Below are 17476 nucleotides of genomic sequence, written 5' to 3' on the forward strand. Positions count from 1 at the left end.
ATTTCCCTCACCACGCTGCTATTACTCTCCTCTTTCCTATCATAAATTAACTGCATCACTACTCACTAAGTCAAACAAACCAGAACCTTAAATTGTTCTCAATCTTCATTTTACCTTCCTTCCCACATCCATACTATACTCTGCTGGTCCCATCCATGTCTCATGTTTCCATCATGTCCTCTGCCCTAATTCAGGCGATCCTAATTCCTAGATGAAAGCATTAACTCCTTAAGGGTAACCCTGACTATCTTCAAAAAAGCCTCTACACTGCCACCACAATTTTTAAAACGTGTCCCAGTTTAAAATCCTTCAATGGCTACCTATTAATCATCTACCAAAATGTTCCACATTGATGGGTCTTCACAATATGGCCCCAACTCACCTTCTTGCTACTTTTATGATTTGACATCTTGAACTATTTGTCATTAACACATAATACTATTAATTGGATAATCTGTTCCTTAACCACTCTAGTCAGTGGTCTTACCATACATTGATAATCCCTGTCTGAATCAATTCTTATTCTGATAGTGGTAAATGATGTTTGTATGTTTTTTCTAATTCTATGATTCCTTCTGTATGATTAACTGACATTTTTCTATTAAAAAGATTGCCTTCCTTGCTCCTCCACATTTTTTAATAGCACTATGATACAAGGGGCTGTTTTATCAATGTATTGTAACCTACTATCATTGCTCTTTTTGAAGTTCAAATTGTCCCAAATTTAGCTGATTCCTCTTATTTGGATAGAGATTTCTCTCTTCAAGTGGATCCTTTAGACATACTCTATCTGGCACAAAATAATTCAGGCTCATTTTATACACTTTCTACTTAGACTTACAACAGTCATTTCTTTAAGAAACAGTAGTTCTTTTTAATGGGGAATGATCCTCAAAAATTAAGATCTGGGTACTATATATGCTCATCACTGCAATTTTTAAAATCATATAGGAGACCCGGGTATAAGAAACTTCTACTCCCCTAAGGATATGACAACAACATGTATCAAAAGGAAAATAATCCGAGGTCTTAGTCTCCATCCTACATTCTCTGTATCTTTCCATTACCTCCACTGACTGCAAAGATGGTACATTGTTGTGTGCTCCCCCCTCCCTCACCAAGGGTTATCTGCAGCGAAGGACTAAACTTATATTTGAAGTGTACATTCAATTATCTTCAATTGCTGTCCCCTATGAGTCATAACTGCCCCTCTCCTCTTTGAGCAAGGAGGGTGTAAAGACTAAAACTGGACCAGTATCTCATTTGTTACCTCTCAACCTCCATATATTTTTAACCATATGCAGGGCCAGTAAGCACTTAACAACTGTTGATCACCCAGATAAGTATTAGCTTCTCTTCTATCTGGTCCAAGGCTCCTCCCACTATTAACATGATTAATAATCCAGATGGTAAAGGCTAAACACACACACATGCATGAATGGGTATTAAATAGCTTCTCTTCCAGAATAAGAAATCTTAGAACTTTAATGAAGTTTACGTCTTCAGATACTTTTTTGTCTCTCCTGCATTAGGAAGCCTGACAGAATCAAGTTGACCAGAGACACGAACACCTACACCTCACCAGCAGAGGTCAGGAGAGGACAAGAAGAAGGAAAGCTTTGTGTTTTGACAGAATAACATTGAGAGATCTATCAGTCGTGTATTTTAAGATTTCAAACCACATAAAATGTAGTTTCAAAAGATAGGAATAGACTCCCATATTTTTTAAGCCATGCAAAATATTGCACTACATAAAGGAATAGATGAATCCACAAAGACGCATAGTTTTACATATCCTTTTCCCCTTATGAAAAACATCAGTAAGCTCAAAGAAACAATATAACTCATTATTAATCTTGCGCTCTGTACAGTAAACATAGTAAGTGTGTTTGTATATTTGTTTAATTGCCTATTTGGAGGAATCCAAAGCACTTTGTAAATATCAACACTAATCCTTGTATGATGGGCTATCCTTATTTTAAACAAAATATCCTTATTTTAAACAGAGAACTGCCTTCCATAAAATACTATATTGGCAAACTTGAAACTAAAGCCATGATTACTTGACTATGTGTTAGTGTACAGGCTTCCCAAGTGACAATAAGTGCATGCTTCAAGTGTATGCTTTGTAACGATTAATAAACATCTTAGACATAAGCAAGGCTATCATTTCCATTGATTTTATTCAACAAAGTCATACATGTAGAATTTTCTATTAGTTTCCTTGAAATGGCAGAGCTTGGCCATGAGGACTGGGCAGTCACTGAAGAATACATAAACTGAAGTTAGACCAGAAAAATTGGAGGAAATTCTGATAAACTAAAAAGTTTGTAGCCTTATATTACTCTGCCCATGTCTAAAGTTCCCCCAAAATGGTAAAAGGCAGGTCATGCCATATGAGAGCAGTTTATGTATGAAAGGCACAATGGATTCTCAATCAGCAGCCTCAGAATTCTGCCCCTCTCTCAATATAAGACTGACAAACGAATATAAAATTAAATTTCTGTTAAATTATTAAGGAGTGCATAGGTCATTTTTTAGTGATTTCCTGTTATATTAAACTCTTAAGATTAAACAACCAATTAATTACAAGCTTGACTGCATTGTGCAGGCAAAAATATTTTAAAAGTGACTACTGCAATAATGTCAACATTAAAGAATTTTTAATTTAAGGATAATAAGGTATTTTTTTAAAGCCTACCTAAAGTATGCATCCTCTAAAATACAGCTTTTGTCTTATATTTCTTCTTTTCTTTACTGTCACATTTCTTCAATCTAAATCGCTGGATCCAAGACTTAGACCAGGAAATTATTTTTAAAAGGGAAGGAGGTATGCATTACAGAGAGAAGTCAATATTGAATTGCCAGGTTTCTATTTTGCACAATTCAGGTATATTTTGTTACAAGATACCTTCCAACTCTTCTCTCCATGATGTCTCATATAAAGGGTATTTAACATTCGAAGGGACAATCTTGGCAGTCTTTAAATCAACATATTTAGTTATAAAGCAGTTATACCATTCATCTGGTCATTCACTCAGCCACTACTTAGTGCACAAATACTAACATACTATGTGCACTGCTCTAGGTTCTGGGGATACAGCAGTGAACAAAGAGGTTTAAAAAAACACCTCATAGAGATTATATCCTAGTGAGGAAACTCATAAATTAAAAAAATAAGTAAAATATTTACTATTTGAAATAATAAGTGCTAAAGAGAAAAATAAAGGAGAGAAGAGAATAATTAGTATTGTGGGGGACAGTTCCCAATTTTAGAAATGATGGCCAGGGAAGGTATTTTTCTAAAGGTGACATTTGAGAACAAAAGTAATGAGGGACCGAGACTTGTCACTATCAAGGGGAAGAGCATCCTGAGAAAGGAAGCAGCCAGTGCAGAAGGCCTGGTAGAAAGAATGTGGTGGGCATGCTCAGGAAGCACTAAGGAGGCCAGTGAGTGAGCAAGGGAAGGCAGTAGGAGATGAGATGAGAGACTTCACACAAACCAGGGCATACAGGGCTTTGCAGGCCATTATAATGACTTTCCCTCTTCCTGTGTTTCAATTAGAGAATGACATGATCCTACTTATTTTAAGAGGATCATTCTGGCTTTCTGGGGAACGGATAGACTCTGCGGGGGGGAGGGGAAAGGTGGCAGAAGTAGGAAGTTGGAAGCTCCAGAAGAGATGCTGCAGTGGACCAGGTGGCAGAAGTGGAGCTGGTGATCAGGTTCTGAATACATTTTGAAGGCTAAGAGATGAAAAGAGCAGTAAGAAAAAGTCAAAACTAACTCAGAAGTTTTTACACTGAACAACTAGAAGAATGGAGTTCCCATTTACTGAGATAAAGAAGTTTATAAATAGAAAGAATTTGAAGAGAATAACAGAAACCCCAGTTTGAACATTTATCAGACACCTAAACGTATATAGTCAGTCAGACATCTAAGTCTAGACATTGAAATGTTTATACAAAAATATACAAGTCTTGGATTGAGGGAGCCAAGTCATCAACATACAGTTGGCATTTAAAGCCAAAAGCTAGATGAGATTACCATAGAAGAAACACAGATGGGAAAAAGAAGTTCAAGGTTGAGACAGGAGGCACCCTGAAGTGTAGATCAAGGAGGAGAGGAAAAGCAAGCAGAGCAAACTGAGAAAGAGCAGTCACTGAGGAAAGAAAAATATGTGAGTTCTGAAGTCCAAGCAAAGAGAGTATGTCAGAATAGATAGTAACCAACCATATCAAATGCTGCTGCTAGGTCAAGAGGAAGTCTAGGAATTGACTACTGGATGTACCAGTAGAGAGGTAATTAGAGACTCTGATAATAGCAATGGGGTGGGGGGTAGGAGTTAAAATCTAACTGGAATGGGTACAAGGAAGAACTGCAAGAAAGAATATAGGAATCACTTTCAAGAGTAAGGGCAACAGAAAATGCTGTAGGAATAGAGCAGTAGCTGAGGAAGAAATAGGGTCAAAAGAACATTGGTGTTTTTGTGGGTTTATTTTTTAATGGTAGTAATAGTAGATTTTACTCTAATGGAAACAATTAAGTAGAAAAAGAAAGAATTCTGGAGAGAGAGGGAAGAATACCTCGAATGATGTTCCTGAATGAACAACATATACATGCACAGGAACTAGAGCTTTAGGCACAAATGATGACAGGTGGGTAGGAGTGGTTGTGGAAGCCCAGGGAAGTTCTCTTTTGATTGCTTCTGTTTTCTTATAAGAAACTAGAGGCCCGGTGCACAAAATTCATGCACAAAGGGGGGGTCCCTCAGCCCGGCCTGCACCCTTTCCAATGCAGGACATCCCTCTCACAATCTGGGACTGCTGGCTCCTAACCACTTGCCTGCCTGCCTGATTGCTCCTAACCACCTCTGCCTGCTGGCCTGATTGCCCCCTAATTGCTCCCCTACTGTCATGATTGCCCCCTAACTGCTCCCCCCTGCCAGCCTGATTGCCCCCAACTGCTCTCCTGATGGCCTGATCGCCTCCTAACTGCTCTCCTGATGGCCTGATCGCCCCCTCACTGCTCTCTCCCCTGCTGGCTTGATCGCCCCCTAACTACTCTCCTCTGCCGGCCTGATCGCCCCAACCGCCTCTGCCTCAGCCCCCGCCACCCTGGCTTTGTCCAGAAGGACATCCAGAAGATGTCTGGTCTAATTAGCATATTACCCTTTTATTAGTATAGATAAGAAGCAAGGCCATTAGCTGAGAAAGGACAGATAAGGAGTACTGGAGGTTTGAGGGGGGAAGAGAAGGCTCCAATAGTTGAAATGAGAGCATTCATTCATTCACTAGGGAGGAACAGTGTGACTTCCAGGCAGTGCTAATGCTCCAGCTGAGGTTTGTGACCATAAATGTAAAGTAAAACCAGTCAGCACAGCTCTTTCCCTAGTTGCACTTTTCTATGCAGGTGCAGGCACTGCAGCAGCAGAAAGTTGGTTTTAACTAGGGCCATAGTTTAGCCCAGAAGAAGCAACAGAGGGGAGGGAGGTTAAGGTTTATGCAAGTGACTACAGAATTGAGCTGGGAAGAGAGAGAAATGAAGACATGAGTATAGGGAGGGGCAATGAAGCAGTGCTGGTATCACTGGGGTCCAAGGATTAGTGCAATCTGGGCACTAGGCAAGAAGAAAGGGCAGAGAGTGGAAACAAATCCTTATGCTCCCATTTCAAAGGGGACTGGTAAAAAGTTCTGACTAGAGGCAGAATTTAGAAACTGCTCAGTTATTCATCACTTCCTTCTCATTCATTCCTTAGCCACAGATCTGCCTTCCCCATCACCAGCATAGCTATTTTATGTCACTAATATTATGTTCCCGAAAGCCACCAATAATCAATCAATCTCTCACTTGACCTTCCTCTAGTCACTAGGCAGACAGTGAGCATCTCAAAGGCAGAAACTATGTCTATTTGGTCCAAATATTCTAGGCAATACCTAGTCCAGTGCTCTGCAAGAATGTAGCTATTAAAAAAAATTCCTGCTCTTCCCCAAAGCGGCCATAAGTGACCTCTGAAAATGGTTCGCTATTCACTAGACCCAGAAAACCCCACAAAATCATGCCAATCAAGAGGCTCAAATCTCCGCGTTCACTTTAAGAACACTCGTGAAACTGCCCAGGCCATCAAGGGTATGCATATTCGAAAAACCACCAAGTATCTGAAGGATGTCACCTTAAAGAAGCAGTGTGTGCCATGCTGTCGTTACAATGTGGCATTGGTAGGTGTGCCCAGGCAAAACAGTGGGGCTGGACACAGGGTCGGTGGCCCAAAAAGAGTGCTGAATTTTTGCTGCACATGCTTAAAAATGTTGAGAGTAATGCTGAATTTAAGGGTTTAGATGTAGACTCTCTGATCACATAGCACATTCAGGTGAACAAAGCTCCCAAGATGCGGTGTAGAACCTACAGAGCTCATGGGCGGATTCACCCAAACATGAGCTCTCCCTGACACATTGAGATGATCCTTACTGAAAAGGAGTAGATTGTTCCTAAACCAGAAGAGGAGGTTGCACAGAAGAAACTGGAGAAATAAAAATTTATGGCCCAGGAGTAAATTCAGCATAAAATAAATCTAAATAAATGTAAAAGCAAAAAAAAAAAAAAAATTCCTTTGCAAAACATCAATATCTGATACTGAGAGAATCAGGAAGTCACAAGAGAATTCAACTGAATGCAGTACCTATAGGGAACTCTATATATATGTCAAATGGCAATTTTGTCTACATCTCAAAGTTATGCTACAGTTGTTATTTTCAGAAAATTTTGATTTTAGAAAGATTTTATGAAATATTTTTTCAAATTCCAATTTTAATTTTACCTCAATTATATGAAATTCAGCTTCCTTCCTCATCAAACATAAACAAAGTAGGAACAAACCCAATCAGTAGCCTCTTCTCATTCTACAAGTCACATTTTGGTACCCCCCCTCTCCCCCCCACACACACACAACAGAGAAGGGAAGAGAGATTCTGACCAACTTTAAGATATTCAGTCCCTGGTCTCAGCTATGGAACCAGTTCCCTGCCCAAATATAATGAAGAAAGGCGAAACTCCCGAGCTACCAAAAGGTGACAGGTTTACTATATATAAGACTTCCCTAAGTCCTTAAAAAGCTAACAGCTTTATTTTACTATAGCAAACTTGGTTGTTATTGGTGGGAAAGTTGTCATGCATGGGACAGCCCTAACCGGTTTGGCTCAATGGATAGAGCATCGGCTCAGTGGATAGAGCACCTGGGAACTGAAGGCTCCCAGGTTCGATTCTGGTCAAGGGCACATGCCTGGATTGTAGGCTCAATCCCCACTGGGGAAGTGCAGGAGGCAGCTGATCAATGATTCTCTTTCATCATTGATGTTTCTATCTCTCTCTCCCTCTCCCTTCTCTGAAATTGATACACACACACACACACACACACACACACACACACACACACACACACTGAGTGGCCAGATTATTATGATCTCTGAATGCACAATAATCTGGCCACTCAGTGTATGTATGTGTGTGTGTATATATATATTAGAGGCCCGGGGCATGAATTCATGCATGGGTGGGGTCCAGCCAGCCTGGCCATGGGACGTGGGCAGTTGGCCGGCCTGCCTGCTGGTCAAACTCCTGGTCGAGGGGACAATTTGCATAAAGCCTTTTATTATATAGGATTATACACTGAGTGGCCAGATTATTATGCATTCAGAGATCATAGTAATCTGGCCACTCAGTGTGTATGATTGTGTGTGTGTGTGTTCCGGGCTGAGGAACACTCCCCGCGCCGACCCCCCGCCCCCGTGCATGAATTTCGTGCACCGGGCCACTAGTGTAAATACACACACACACACACACACACACACACACTAGTGGCTCAGATATCTAATCTAATAATAGACAAATATGCAAATTGACCATACCTCTGACACACCCACAAGCCATGCCCACAAGCCACGCCCACCATCCAATCAGAGCGAGCATGCAAATTAACCCAAACCAAGATGGCTACAGCCACAGAGAGCAAGGTTTCCTAGGTAACAGAGGAAGCCAAGCTTTCTGCCAGCCGTTGCCAGGCCTAAGCCTCCACTCAAGCTACAAAGTTTCAATTATAGAAGGTAAACAAATTCAAACAAATGGCGGCAGAATGGAGCTTGAGAGAGCAGGCCAGGGTTGCCGCCGGCAACAGGGGAAGCAAAGCTTTCCACACACCCTGGCCAGGCCCACCCGCTTAAGGCAACAAAGTTTCAATTATAACCCCAACACAAATGGCTTCGGGCCTCGGAGGGAGCCCCAGGCTTGGCTCTGCTCCGGGCTACAAAGTTTCAATTGTAGAAGGAAAATAAATTCCAGATACCAGGGCCTCCACTTGCGTTGCCAGGGGGCGTGGCCAGCCTGCAAACCACCACAGGCCCCTCGCTCAGGCCACCCCATGCCCCAAGGGTACCCCACCCTGATCAGGGACACCCTTCAGGGCAAACCAGCTGGCTCCCACCCCTGTACCAGGCCTCTATCCTATCTAATAAAAGAATACTATGCAGATTGATCATCACTGCAACACACAATATAGCTGCCCCCATGTGGTCAAAGATCCTGCCCCCATGTGGACACAAGATGGCCACCACAAGATGGCCAGCAGGAGAGGGCAGTTGGGAGGCACCTGGCCTGCAAGGGAGGGCAGTAGAGAGGGACCACGCCTGCAAGGGAGGGCAGTTGGAGGTGATCAACCCTGTAGGAGAGGGCAGTTAGGGGTGACCAGGCCGGCAGAGGAGGGAAGTTGGGGGCAAACAGGCTGGCAGCAGAGTGGTTAGGGGGTGATCAGGCTGGCAAGCAGAAGCGGTTAGGGGCAATCAGGAAGGCAGGCAGGCAAGCAGTTTGGAGCCAGCAGTCCTGGATTGTGAGAGGGATGTCCGACTGCCCGTTTAGGCCCGATCCTATGGATCGGGCCTAAACGGGCAGTCGGACATCCCTTGAGGGGTCCCAGATTGGAAAGGGTACAGGCTGGGCTGAGGGACAACCCCCCTCCGTGCACAAATTTCGAGCACCAGGCCTCTAGTATATATATACTAGTAGCCCATTTGCAGGAAGAATCCTGCAAGCGGCCGCTGGGGCCGCGTGCGCTGCCTCTGCCGCCACCTTTGCAGCCACCGCGCCTGCACCCGCTCGCCAATGCCGCCCGCCCCGCTCCGCCCCGTTCTGCCCCGCTCCACCCCGCCCAGGCTTTCCCTTTGGCAGCCACCTTGCTTTCCGCTTTTCCTCCCACTTCCTTCTAAGTTGTCTTCAGTCTTCACTCCTCCCTCCCTCAGTGTATGCAAATTAGCTGCCATCTTTGTTGGGTAATTTGCATACTCGCCCTGATTGGCTGGTGGGCGTGACTTTGGTTGGTGGGCGTGGTTTTGGCATAGCGAAGGTGCGGTCAATTTGCATATTACTATTTTATTAGGTAAGATGTATATACATATATAGATATATATACATATATCTATATATGTATGTATGTATGTGTACACACTAGTGGCCCGAATATATATATATATATACTAGTGGCCCAGTGCACGAAATTCATGCATGGGGGGGGGGGGGGGGGGCGGGGGGGGTAGTGTTCCTCAGCCCGGCCTGCACCCTCTCCAATCTGGGAACCCTTGAAAGATGTCCTACTGCCGGTTTACAGGAACTGGGCCTAAAATGGCAGTCAGACATCTCTCTCACAATCTGGGACTGCTGGCTCTAGCCGCTCACCTGCCTGCCTGCCCCTAATGATTCTGCCTGGCGGCCTACTCGCCCCCAACTTCGCCCCCCCACACCAGCCTGATCACCCCCAACTGCCCCCCGTGCCAGCCTGCTTACCCCCAACTGCCCCCCCCTACTGGCCTGCTCGCCCCCACCTCCCCTCCCCACTGGCCTTCTCACCCCCAACTGCCCCCCCGCTGGCCTGCTCACTCCAAAACGCCCCCCCCTCCGGCCTGATCACCTCCAACTGACCCCCACTGATGGCCTGCTCACCCCAACTGACACCCCTGCTGGTCTGCTTACCCCCAACGGCCCCTGCCATCCCATCCTGGCCTGATCACCCTCCTTTTTTTCTTTTTCTTTTTTTTTTCCAACGCCTCCTTGAGTGGAGGCCAGAGCCAGCTAGAAGCAAGTATCTAGAATTTATTTATCTTCTATAATTGAAACTTTGTAGCCTTGAGCGGAGGCCAGGGCAGGTGGGAAGCTTGGCTTCCTCCACTGCCGGGGCAACCCAAGCCTCCTGCTTGTTCCAGCTTCGTGGCTGCCACCATCTTGGTTCAATTAATTTGCATACTCACTCCTGATTGGCTGGTGGACATGGCTTGTGGGTGTAGCAGAGTGATGGTTAATTTGCATGTTTCTCTTTTATTAATGTAGATATATATTTTTTTTAATTTTTTTTAAACAACAACAAAAAAAAACACTCATGGGACAGTGATGTTCCAAAGAGCTTCTGTTTTAGAATAGTGCTCTAACAGCCACAGAATACATGAGAATCTCTTGGGAAACTTTTTACAAATTACCTGCCAGCCTCCTGCCCAGAGTCTGACTTGACGAATGAGGTGGGTCCTAAGCAACTGTGCTCTTTAAAGACTCCTAGAGTGAGAAATACCTGTCTGGAATGCAAATCTTTACTGCTACCTTTCCTTTACTCAAATATCTATCAGAAGTCCCATCAATCTCCTAAAATCATTTCACCATTAATTTAATTACTTTCTTATAGTGATATACTTAGGGTCAAATTTTAACAATGATTGCCCCACTTATATATAACATGGCATTCAGAATCAGGAAGGTAGTAGATTTTATTCCTCTGATAAACCCAATTCACCAGTAATGGTCAGTAAATGCAGAGCTGGCCTTACCCGTTCCACTGCTGCATTATGATATGGGAGCTCCTCCTCACTGCAGAGAAAAAAACAGTACATGTCAAATAGTCGTAGCAAACTTTGAAAAAATTATAAACCAATAGGTACACATGATGTACAACCATCAATTGTGATTACAAACATTACATAGCTCCCATTCCACCTAATTCGTTATAAAGCAAGTAGCTATCTGTAATCACAGTGTCCCTTATCTTCACATTTCTAGACCTGCACTGTCCAATAAAATAATCTCTAGGCACGTGTGGCTATTTAATTTTAAATGTGAATTAAAATTAAATTAAAAATTCAATTACTCAGTTTCATGCTATAGTTCACCAACCTTCATTCTCTGGCTCAAACCATGACCTATAATACGTAAATGATTGCTTAAAAAAATTAGTATAAGGAAATAAAACTGCCTCCAATGAATATGTGAATTAAAAAGCAAACTTCACCATTTATTTGGTAAATAAGGAAATCTTCATTTGTGAAAATGTCAATTTTTAACATACAGTAACAGATAAATTTTACTTTTCTGACAGTAATTTTGTGCTATCACCTCTAATATAAAATATTCTGAGACTTATCACTGTCAGTAACATAAAAACAATCTGCTATCCATAAACAAAGTTATGTGCTTCAAGTTGCTATCTCAGTAGAATTTATGTTTTGGCAATGATATGTACACATTCTTGCCTCAGTTTCTCTTGAGATCACATAATACCACTTTGCAGAGTGTAATGCATTCGTATTCAAGAGTCCAGTATTTCAGAGTAGCAGAGTTTTGCTATCCTGATGACTGGAGTCCTTAGGTGAACCATGAAGTTATAGCCATGGAACCAACAAAAAGGTGTAATAGTTGAGTAGAGAGATATTCCAAATCCTCATTTCACAGATATGGATACTAACATTTCACTTAGTCACACTTAGCCTAATGTAGAGATGTTCAGAATTATCTAATCCAGTGAGTTCGAATTAAGATATAACTTCTGGTTTAAAGTGTACTTATCCATTCTTCATTTACTGATAGGAGAGGACTTGTTGACACCACTGGAATGTCCTAGGTAATTAGGTCAGCAGCGACACCTTGAATGGTATTTCTGGGATAAGTGGACTGCCCTGGGCAAGACCAACCTTTTGTACAGCTGATTTGAGCTGATTCTGACAACTGTTTATTTGAACATTCCGAACCTATGGCTGCCTATCACAGACGTTTTTTAAGTTGCTGGGTGAACTTTTTTGGTGTCCTCCTATTTACTAAACAAGACTGACAGACCTGTTCTCAACCCTGAATCAGAACCAAGTTTTGCACTTGGCTGTGGAATGATGCTGATCATCTGCTCAGGCTACATGGCCTGTGTTGGGCAGGTCCTAAAAACTAACTGCTTTGTGAAATTCAAGATGAGACAGGACTTCGCATAGCACCCCACTCCATGTTAACCTCAAATCATGCTATTGAAACTCCGGGGCAAGGAATGCCAGAATCTATCTATATAAAACTCTAATATGCAAATAGACCTAACAGCAGAACGGTTGGGGGGCGGGGCCAGCGAGCAGGTGGCGCCAGGCCAGCCAAGGCAGGTGCCAGAGGGCAGAGGGAGATGACCAGTGGTGGTGACAGAGGGCAGGGCTGGCCAGCGGGCAGCACCAGGCTGCCATCCAAGGTGGGTGCCAGTGGGGGCACCACGATCGCCCAGCTCGTTGCCCCACAGATTAGCCCTGATCACCGGCCAGGCCTAGGGACCTTACCCTATATATTGGGAACAGTATCTTAGATTTAAAAATTGAAACCTGGCAAGGCTACTCTAATACTGAAAACACAGGATGATAGAGCGATGACATGCATGGACTCTGGCTTGCACATTTTGTCAGCCCTGATTCTGACACTTATAACTATGTGACAAATCCAATTACTTAACTTTTCTCTGCTTCAGTTTTTGCACCCATAAGATGGGGAAAATGGTACTACTGCCTCAGAAGGATCATGTTATGTACTACTTTTCATAATCAGGACAAAAAAATGCAGCTGCCCATACAACAGCAAGACACCTTTCACCTGTATGAAAAATATGGTCACTGGTGCATGCAGCGTCCTGGATTGCAAGAGGGATGTCCGACTGCCAGTTTAGGCCCATAAACCAGCAGTTGGACATCCCCCGAGGGATCCCAGATTGTGAGAGGGCGCAGGCTGGGCTGAGGGACTGACCCCCGCCCCCCATGCACAAAATTCATGCACCAGGCCTCTAGTATACATATAACCACAGTCAGCCTTAGGCAAAATCCAGGAGTACACAAACCTGGTCTTAGATTTCCAATCAACCCAATATTTCACATAATTTCCCTGTGGCAACCCCACCAGGATCTGGTTGCCTATCCAGTCCCCATATCATGATACCCAGTTACGGAACTCATACTATCCAAGCATTTTTTAATGTTCATTTTAAATTTTATTTATTTAAAAATTAAGACACAATTGACATATAACAATGTATTTCTTTTAGGCTATAACATAAGGATTTGATGTATGTATATATACTGCAAATGATTATATTAGGTTTAGTTAACATCCATCAGCAAACATGCTTACAGATTTTTTTTTCCCTTATGATGAGAACTTTTAAGATCTACAATATACAATACAATATTGTTAACTATTGTCACTATGCTGTATATTACATCCTCAGTACTTACTTATAACTAAAAGTTTATACTTATTGAACACCTTCACCCATTACCCCCAGCCCCCAGACATATGCCCTTGACCAGGAATCGAACCTGCAACCTCCTGGTGCATGGGACAATGCCCAACCATCTGAGTCACACCAGCCAGGGCCCCAACATCATTTACTGAAGAGACTATTCTTTCCCCATTGCATATTCTTGTCTCCTTTGTCATAAATTAATATGTGGGTTTATTTCTGGGCACTTTATTCTGTTCAATTGATCTATGTGTCTGTTTTTATACCAATACCATACTGTTTTGATTATTATAACTTTGTAATATAGTATGAAATCAGGAAGTGTAATGCCTACAGCCTTGTTCTTGTGCAAAATTGCTTTGGTATTTTGGGGTCTTTTGTGATTATATAAAAATTTTAGAATTATTTGTTCTATCTCTGTAAGACAAGCCATTGGAATTTTGATAGGGACAGCATTAAATCTGTATATTGCTTTAGGTAGAATGGACATTTTAACAATGTTAATTCTTCTAATCTATGAGTATAGAATATTATTGCACTCATTTGTATCTTCTTCCATTTCTTTGATCTATGTCTTATAGTTTTCAGAGTACAGATCTATTACCTCCTTGGTTAAATTGATTCCTAGATATTTTATTCTTTTTCATGTAACTGTAAATAGAATTGTTCTCTTAATTTCTGTTTCTAATAGTTTGTTACTGACATATAGAAACACAACTAATTTTTTGTATTTTGAGTTTGTATCCTGCAACTTTACTGAATTTGCTTATTAGTTCTAACAGGTTTTTTTGGTGGAGTCTTTAGGCTTTTCTATATATAAGATCATACTATCTGCAAATAGAGACAGTTTTATTTCTTCCCTTCTGATTTGGATGCCTTTTTTTTTTTTTTCCTCTTGCCTTTTTGGTCTGGCTAGGACTTTCAGTCCTATACTGAAAAAAAGTGGCGAGAGTGGGCATTGATCTTAGAGGAAAAGCTTTCAGTTTTTCCCCACTGAGAATGATCTCAGCTGTGGATTTGTCATATATGGCCTTTATTATGTTGTGATACAGTCCCCTCTGCCCATTTTGAGAATTTTTTCATGAATGGATGTTGAATTTTGTAATAAGCCTTTAGACTTCATAGATGGATGACAGACCTTAAGAACTTGGTCAAGGTTTCCCACATGGATTTTCATGCATTATTGCTCCATACTTAAAACCTTTTATACAAAATCTGCTTTGTGTACAACACTCATCTCCAAAAAACGATTCCTCCATAAATCTCTGTGGTGGCATACACTGATTTCTACAGCCTTCCAAAGAGACAGCAGGGGAATACTGCCTTCCCAACAGCCACACACAATGTCTAGATACACATGTAAAAAAGCACTGCACCAGCCTCAGGCACAGGTGCTGACATATTGAAGGAACACACGAATATTGCTGAATGAATATATGATGGGAAAGATGAATGCATGCCTGCATGCACATGAGCATATTTACCTTGTCACCTAAATATCCTTCAAGTATAAAAAAAAAAAAAGGGGGACCAAAATCTGGGTGAGTGGAGTATTCCTTTAGGTCAGCAAACTACAGCCATGGATCAAATCCGGCCCACTGCCTGTTTTTGTAAATGAAGGCTTACTAGTACACTGCCACGCTCGTTCATTTATGTATTGTCTGTGGTTGTTTTCATGCTACAATGGTAGAGTTAAATAACTGTGACAAAGGGTCCATAAAGCCAAAAATATTTCAGACGTGGCTCTTTACAGAAAATGATTGCCTTTCCCTGCTTTAGAAAACAAGGGTTTATGCTCTAAGGGAAAGAAGCACCTAGAAGCTGCTCAAAGAAAACACCAAGCTGACAGTAAGAAGCTATGCCTCACAGAAACACAGTAAGCAAAACAGCAACAACATAGTCATCTCTGGAAAGAGAGGAACCTTAACTGGATCTATTTTTTCATCTGCTATTAAATATAGAATTACTAATTAGAACATATGTGTCTGTAATTTTTTAATAGCTCAGAGCATTTCTATAACTTGAAATAAACTTTCATTTGGAAACTTAAAATTTAACTTGTTAAAATCAGTTAAGCCGAATATACTGACTAAATGTTTTTTCTATTTTTATAGTAGACTCATTCCAGTCAAAATTATTAGTTGAGTAGAAAGAGTTCTCAAGCCCTTGTCATCAAAAGAGATATGTTTTAAAAACAAAAATACCTTTATTCTGGCTTTCCAGTATTTATATAGACATCGTAAACTACAATCAGTTACATTTTATAAACGTACACATTTTGTTAACTAGTTCAAAACCTGAAGGTTGGTATTAATTTTATCTTTACTTTTGGTACATTTTCCTTCTAATCCTTCTATTAATAACTTGTGACCTAAAAACATTATCTATCATTATCCAAATACCAAGCATTCTTTGTGAGCAGAGTAGCACTGGCTATTTTTGATAAAAATATTGAAAGTTCTCTAACTTTTTAAATAAGCTCGATTTCTCTACTCTCAGATGCAATGCAATCACAGCATACGGATTGGGGATAGCGCCCCATTTCTGAGTACTTAACAAAGATATTCCTGTTCCAGCATCAAGCCAAGCTGGTTTGGCAACAATTTTCATATTTATTGTGAAATCTGTTATAAAACCAAGTTATTCCTGTACTTCATTTGCTAATTACCGTCATCCTTCCCCACATATCATAACAAGTCATTTAACTTACTAAAACTATAATTAGATATGAAGTCAGCAGCCTTCAGAGAAGGCGACAAAGTTAGTTTTTGCTATTGCATTGTACTGACATTGACACTTAAAACCCAATTTCATTGAAGAACCAATCAAAAAATCTCAAAGAACTAAGACAGCAGAAAGAAATGCTCTTTTGATTAAGATGTGACAGGAAGCAATATCTAAATGCTTAGGCCATGTGACTTTATTCAATAGCACTCAAAAAACTCCAGTCTACAGTGACAAGCAATAAAAGCCACCAGCAGCGACCTCTATAGAAAGCGTTTTACTGAAATTAGACATTGTAACAAAAATCAATGACTTCGGTGAAATTTAATAAAGTCTAACATTACATTAAAATCCATTTCTATGCTTCATTATTTTCATTTCTGCTGTCTGCCTTGGAACTGCATTATGGAGTAAATTAAAAAAAATTACTGTGTCAGTATGAGAACTCATATCAATTGGCTTCGTTTTTAAAGAAGTGATGAGCTTAGCTATCTGAGCATACCTCAGTACATGTGATCAGTTCAAACAGTATCCCTCTCTTAGGCACCCTTTTTTTGTTTTGTTTCTAGGCGTTTCAAAGCCTTCTACTAGGTTTCTCTTACTAAAAACACAGGAGAGCAGAAAAGACAGTGCAATGCAGAAGTTCAGAGCACAGGCTCTGCTGTAGGACTGCCAAGGTCCACAACCCAGATCTGACACTGTCAGCACAACTTGTGCAAGCTGCATGATCTCTTTGTGCTTCATTTTCATCTGAAAAAAAATGATAAAAAAAAAGAGTACCTATCTCACAGAGTTTTTTGAGAGAATAAATTAGTTAATCAATGAAAAGAGCATAAAACAGTACCTGTCACACAGTAAGGGCTCAATAAATATTAACTAATATTATTAAGATAGATTATTGACTGACTTTTCCCCACTAGTGCCAAATGGTCCTCAGCACAGAGAAAAAAAACAACAAAATAACTGAGTGTGATTTTTAGACTGCCAAGTACAGGCCAGAAACTCACTCAAGATGTTCAAAGCAATGAGAAAAGAGAATTTAGGTAATTACTAGACCCTTTTGGGGAATTCACAGGTTTTTCATATGTATTTTGTACTATATTAGACCATTTTATGATTAAAACATCTCTTAGAGTGGTTCACTCCCATCAGGGGAGGTCAAAATCAGCTGAGTTGTATTCTAGTTGCTGAAT

General features: G+C 41.2%; 1 protein-coding gene and 1 pseudogene across 1 annotated transcript in view; one reads left to right on the forward strand and one right to left on the reverse strand.

Annotated features, from left to right (window-relative positions):
• The window catches only part of USP6NL (USP6 N-terminal like), a 193689-nt gene that overhangs the window by 67840 nt on the left and 108373 nt on the right, over positions 1–17476 (reverse strand). Inside the window, exon 6 of the mRNA XM_054726458.1 lies at positions 10858–10897. Coding sequence (XP_054582433.1) covers positions 10858–10897 — 40 coding nt within the window. The remainder of the gene's footprint in view (positions 1–10857; positions 10898–17476) is intronic.
• On the forward strand, positions 5995–6565 carry LOC114228427 (60S ribosomal protein L17-like; annotated as a pseudogene).

This window comes from Eptesicus fuscus, chromosome 2 (genome assembly GCF_027574615.1).
Source record: "Eptesicus fuscus isolate TK198812 chromosome 2, DD_ASM_mEF_20220401, whole genome shotgun sequence".
NCBI lineage: Eukaryota > Metazoa > Chordata > Mammalia > Chiroptera > Vespertilionidae > Eptesicus > Eptesicus fuscus.